Source organism: Dufourea novaeangliae, unplaced genomic scaffold, assembly GCF_001272555.1.
Source record: "Dufourea novaeangliae isolate 0120121106 unplaced genomic scaffold, ASM127255v1 scaffold69, whole genome shotgun sequence".
In the NCBI taxonomy this organism is placed as follows: Eukaryota; Metazoa; Arthropoda; class Insecta; order Hymenoptera; family Halictidae; genus Dufourea; species Dufourea novaeangliae.
Genome location: NW_015373949.1, coordinates 141,589 through 147,588, shown reverse-complemented (window position 1 = coordinate 147,588; position 6,000 = coordinate 141,589). Strand labels below are relative to the sequence as shown.

The window sequence follows — 6,000 nt, the reverse complement described above, 5'->3', positions numbered from 1 at the left end:
TATGGCCATAGAGTGGGGAAACTGCTCGCGATGTCGCTCGTGGCTTTTCCCGTGAGCGATCGTGAGCGCTCTTGCTCACCACAGTCCAATTGGCCACCCCTGGCCTAAACATTTCAGCTGTTCAAGAAAGTGGTGTGTGCCTTGGGCCACCCTACAATCTCACAGGCACTACATCTGCAAATGTAGTGAACAGATAAGGTTACCGTCTTGTAGTAAACCATGTGTTTACTACATTTGGAACAGCTGATTACGATAGAGCACTTTGTGGCTCGTACTGTATCTATGTATGTAAACTCAGTTCATGTCTACAAACATCTTGGATTTATCAAGTTCTGTAGCAACAAAACTATAGGAGATACAACAAAATGTACCAAGACTATTTTGTTGTATTTTTGCTCACTGATAAATTTGTAAAATTACAGTATCTTATGATTATTAGTATAACATAAACAGATGAAAATGTTTCAAACCATTAAGGCTTTATTGCTGAAAAATTGTATCAAATCGGACATGGAAGTATATTTTTTTGTTCTATTTCAGCTATCATCCCTTAAAAGATTGAAACGAACATCTGTGACACCCTGTATATGATCGTTCGTTCCTTCGCTAAACATCGGGTTAGATAGAGCGTCTATAATTCGGTTTATAAAGAGTCAACGTATCTACAGCATAGACTTTACGTGCTGATTATTCCATATACTCTTTATTAACGGCACTGTTCCCCTTCCTTCAGCACGAAGAAATTGAAATTTCATTGATCGACGAAACGATTTTACTCTATTCGTCTTAGATAAACACTGTTATCTCTTCCTTAACGAGTAGCAAACTGATGCAAGTCGACACTGTTATACTGTTGCCGATTGTCAATGTGTAACTAACAGTCATTTCTTCATTTACCACGTTATCACTGGTATTTTAAAGAGGAATGAGTTACATTACACTTCACTGGAATATTCAGTTTCAGTTTTACTTCTGGTTCACTGATTTGCTGACTCGTACTTCACACGAAGCGGTTCTTGTAATATGCTTGACATGGATCTTGACGCTTGTTTGTAAGTCTCATACTTTACATATTTTTAAATATTTTTCTACACACCAATATTGTGCTTAATGTTAATCTGCATCTTGTAGTGATCTTGCTGTAGCGTTTCAAGTATTTTTTTTTGCATTTTATGTTCGGCCTGTAATATAATGTAATGTTATTTTATGTCTGTACAAGTGTAACTTGTTATCTTTCTTTGTATAACAAACAATGTGCATATTTACCTGTAACTGTGTTAAGCTACCCTTTTTCGATTGTAAAGCTGGGTTCTTCAGTGTTTGCGTTAGGACATTTAATTGTGATCCTTGCAGTGCTATACTGTCATTCAGCTGAAGGTGCTCCATCATTATTTTCTCATGGATTGCCTATTTTATATAACAGTATCAATAAATTGCACTATTATCAGGTCGCATTCAATATACTCGATGATATACACTTACATTATCTGCTAGTTGATGCTCATTTAAGGAACCTAAAAATATATGAAGACAATTAAAAATATAGTTCATAGACATTGCTGTGTATAACATATGACATGAATTGGATCCTGTGACGAGAAGAAAGCTCATTTAAAGTTTTTTTTTCTTTCCCATTTCTCCTTCTCCTCGATGCGCATCTAACAGTTTCATAATTTAAATATTTCATGGTATACGTCACGTGGAGTATTGTCATAACTTTTGAAAAAAGGAATTGTGACTGAGAAGGAGACAGTAAAAGTAAACTACCGTCCCATCATCAGATTAAATTCAGCGTCGTATTTTGTACGTCTATACTTACCATCAAACTGAATTTCACCTTTGAAGATCATCTTTACTATAAGATCTGGAACAATCCCAAATAAAGGACTTGTTAAAAAATAGACGACGTCAAGGCAATCGTACAAGCATTCGCTTCGGGAGATTTTCATTAAACAAGTACTAGAGTTTGGGCTATGTTTTAATGAACGATATTAGACAAATGGTTGAAAGAAAACGATAATTTAAGATTCATAATTTTATTGAATTTCGTTCCTCGAAATCAACGTTAAATAAAAAAAACCGTGAAATCTCCTTTTCTGTGTTAAGTAGTTATTAAAAAACAAAAACTACTCGAACAAGATATTTTAAATATTTTATAAATGAACATAAAATTTACTACTTTACAATCTACAACAACACGGTTTATTTCCTTATTCTTGAATGGATACCGAGTTATAATATTGAGCATAATACCTTGGTCGAGAAAGTGCTTTTTATTGCAGGATATCATTCCATGTTCCTCGTTGTGTTTCCTTTTTATCGGGTACTGACTTGATTTGAAATCGGTGATGACAGTATCGTCCAAAATACTATTCAGAATCGGTTCATCGACTACAGTTTCAGGATTCAAGAGATCTATACTTTCGGGAATGTCCAAATTAGACGTTCCAATAATGCTGTTGACATCTTCAAGTATCGTTTCTGCTTCCTCGATTTTGATCGGCAACATGTTTCCCGAAGACCCAGGACTATCCTGTTCTTCGTTTAGATGAGCCTGCTGTTTATTGTTACTCGTTTTCGGTTCCTCTTTCGGTGGTCTATCATTTTTGTCCGTCATATCCAAATAATAGTGTAGTTTCTCCACGCCAATTTGTTTGACTTGGGTAGCTGCCGGAGGTAAATGTTGCAAGGCTTCAGCAGCCTGCATGTATTGTTTGTCTAGTACTGGTGACGTAAGACAAATTTCTGAAACGGACGATGGTAAGGCGTCGACCAAGTGTTGGATCGCGTCTTCAAGGTCCCCCACTGGGCTTCCCGAACTCGATTCCAGAGAATTTGTACCCTATAAAGATAAACAATATGTTTCTAAAAATATCATATAAACACAAATTGTTAAATTCTTTACTCTCAAACTACTAGCAGTTCAATGTTTCAAGGAATTATAATTATTTGTGAACACTAGCATTTAAATATAATTTTACTCCATTCGAGTGACTTTGTTTCCACACTAATGTTATAGTAAATTATTAAGTAATAAAGCATAATGAAAGACCATTCGAGCTTGTGAAGCTTTATTCTTGGTTAAGGACATCATTTTGAACTACCCTCCAAAAAAAATTAAGCATCTATGGACATGTATATGTTACTGAAATAGGTTCTTTACTTCATGTGCCGACCTCGAGTATGAAACCAGGTTTCATATTTCATGAAAATGCTACATTACTTTAAAATCATTTAATGAAACATATGTAATTCAAATTCTACAGACGTTACCTCTTTATTTTGCAGCATCGCCAATGTAAGTTCGGATTCCATCGCAGAGTATTTTTCCTTCATTTCTTGCACTAGTTGCATACCCTCTTCCTCCCTAAAAGAACGATTTTTACTTACATTATGTATCGCCTCTATGGTCAGAAACATACATAATACAGTGCTGGTCACTTGAATAAGAGTGCACGAAGTGTTGTTCAGAATTCTACATACTTTAAACATTTCTCAATTTTCAATTGAATACTTTTCTACCCAGAAATCTATTAACCCCCCACACACCGACAGCAATGTCTGGATCTATTCTATATCCAAATTTGCAAGAGGTTCACCTAATTTCTGAACGTATGCTTACACTTCTTTATATGCAATGCGATAAGGAGACGTATCTTGTTCCAAAGTAGATCTAGCGACAGAGATGCTAAATGCACTTAATTTTTTTTAAACATATTATTTTCCGTTTAAATAAAAATGAACAAAGTAATAGTTGCACTGTTACTCGGTCAGGTTACATTGTTACCTTATCGATTCACAATTGTAACTCGTTACTGGCGATGAAAAATTGATCAATCAGGTTCCTAGCTATGTATGTATTACCACAGACGATATATAAGAATAGACCTAACATGCAATGTAGTTTTCTGTCCCATGTTTCGGGAGCATCAGAAGCCCCCGTACCATATCAGTATTACATTCCTTGCTAGCGAAACCGAAGCAATAATGTATGTATGTATTGCTATATGCAATCACGCACATAACTGCATATAGTCATACATACATACATTATTGCTCCGGTTTCCCTAGCAAGGAATGGAATACTGATATGGTACGGGGGTTTTTGAAGCCCCCGAAGCATGGCACAGAAAATTACATTGCATGATAGGTCTATTCTTTTATTTCGTCTGTGGTTAAATATGTAATGAACGCAATGCCCTTAAATTAAATAAAACGTCAAACGCCATTTCCTTTCATATGACCCACAATTCATTAAAACAACAGATTTCGTCTTCATGTGAACAGCATTGAATTGGTTACGTGGATACAGAGTAACAACGCTTTAAACGTTGCAAAAACTTACGACACTAGTGTGTTTATGCAGAAAAAGGATACGACGGTTTGTGTGTCCTTGTCTATCTCTAAGTACCCGTGACTGCGTAAATAAATAAATTCTCCTGTTTTCGAGAGTAGCCTGTAACAAGAGTAGCCGCACTGCGCGTGGACGTACACTGCGAAGGAAAGTAATCGGAATGATTATAGCACTGTCTTTTGGGGGATCAGTGAAACGAGTTGAAAAAAAAACGTAAATCAAGACAAACTTACTTTGATGAAGGGCGATCATCGCCCACCAGAGATCGTCTTTGTGCATGAACTTGAAGGCGCTCAAACCTGAGACCTCCTCCGCTAAGTAACCAGTAACCATGGACACCCTGTGGTCACAGTAAAGGATTCTGCCGTCCACCAAGTGTCGAGTGTAGTATTCGTCTTTATTTACGTCTATCATCGGTATACCCGTGATTGGTTGTTTCATTAGCAGCCGTGCTATACCCACGAAGATAATGTCGTTGCTGGTCGAACCGAGTTCTGCAATAAAAATCGGTAAGTAATATGTATCCTTCAGAATTCGAGTATCATAGGCTTCCTTTATTGTTCGATTTTCATTTAATATTGATTTAAAGCAAGGGTTGTAAGTAACGATCCAAAGAAGCCAAAGGTAACTAACCCATCAATTTTAAATGGCGACCAAAAGTCTTTTAATTCGAAGTGATCGAGTATAATCAGCGAATATGATTTATTATCGAAAGTAGTACCCGTTAAGTATTCATTTGCAGTTGTGTTGAAAATGGGGAACTTTTATCAAGCTGTAGTGATTTTTATGACTTATGTCATAGTCCTGAATTATTATCAGTTCGTTTCTTTCATTGTTTTAGTATTGATAAATGTTGTAAATACATAACGATCGCACCATAAATCAGTCTGATTACAACAGAAATTTATATAAGAAAAAAATATAATCTAGTCAAAGTAGTAATGGAATGTATGAAAATGTTTCGATTTTGATTAAAGAAAAATTTTTGTATTATCGCATGACAATGTCGTATTGGCATGGAACAACGAGCACATGTTTTCAAACTCTATTTCTATGAAATTGAAAAAATCGACATTAACGCTTGTGACTGCGCCTACACCTTCCACAGTCGGCGGGGACGGTCTAAATTTAAATCCGCGGCTAGGGTAAATATTTGCAATACCTCGGTTTAGAACCAACGTTACCGGTCCCGAGGTGTCGTGATAAAAGAGGAACATTGGCCCGAGGAATCTGAATCGCAAGCGATTCGGTCTCGTATCGTCCAATAAAATTAACCGTTATATACTAAAAAATTGTTCTTTTCTTAAAGTATACTTCTTCTATTTAATATCCTCTGCGATATTTTATGAGGAATCATCTCAATTTTTAACGACCTTTTTAGTTATTTTTAGTAAGCGATGTCATCTATCATTCAACTGTGCATATTGACAAACAATAAAATATAGGCACCTGTTAGATATGTCCTTATAGCGGACGGTGCCCACTGGCCCAGAATCAAAATTTAGCAGTTCATTCGCTTCTTAAGCCGACGCAATAAAAAATTTCGGAACTTATCATTTCATTTAACCCTTTAATGAAAACCTGAAACACACCGTCCAGTGTGATGTATACGTCACATCTAGAACATCATATTTCTGGAGGTTTTG

At 36.1% G+C, this 6,000-nt stretch overlaps 1 protein-coding gene across 1 annotated transcript in view; it reads right to left on the bottom strand.

Moving 5' to 3' along the window:
• Window positions 1-537: 537 nt before the first annotated feature.
• LOC107186121 (hypoxia-inducible factor 3-alpha-like) overlaps window positions 538-6,000 on the bottom strand; it is a 43,114-nt gene continuing 37,651 nt past the window's right edge. The window contains exons 7-14 of the mRNA XM_015573930.1: window positions 4,588-4,848; window positions 4,346-4,493; window positions 3,274-3,367; window positions 2,254-2,842; window positions 1,820-1,864; window positions 1,483-1,514; window positions 1,267-1,407; window positions 538-1,181 (exon numbers count right to left, since the gene is read on the bottom strand). Of these exons, the coding sequence (XP_015429416.1) occupies window positions 1,089-1,181; window positions 1,267-1,407; window positions 1,483-1,514; window positions 1,820-1,864; window positions 2,254-2,842; window positions 3,274-3,367; window positions 4,346-4,493; window positions 4,588-4,848 (1,403 nt within the window). The 3' untranslated portion in view covers window positions 538-1,088. The remainder of the gene's footprint in view (window positions 1,182-1,266; window positions 1,408-1,482; window positions 1,515-1,819; window positions 1,865-2,253; window positions 2,843-3,273; window positions 3,368-4,345; window positions 4,494-4,587; window positions 4,849-6,000) is intronic.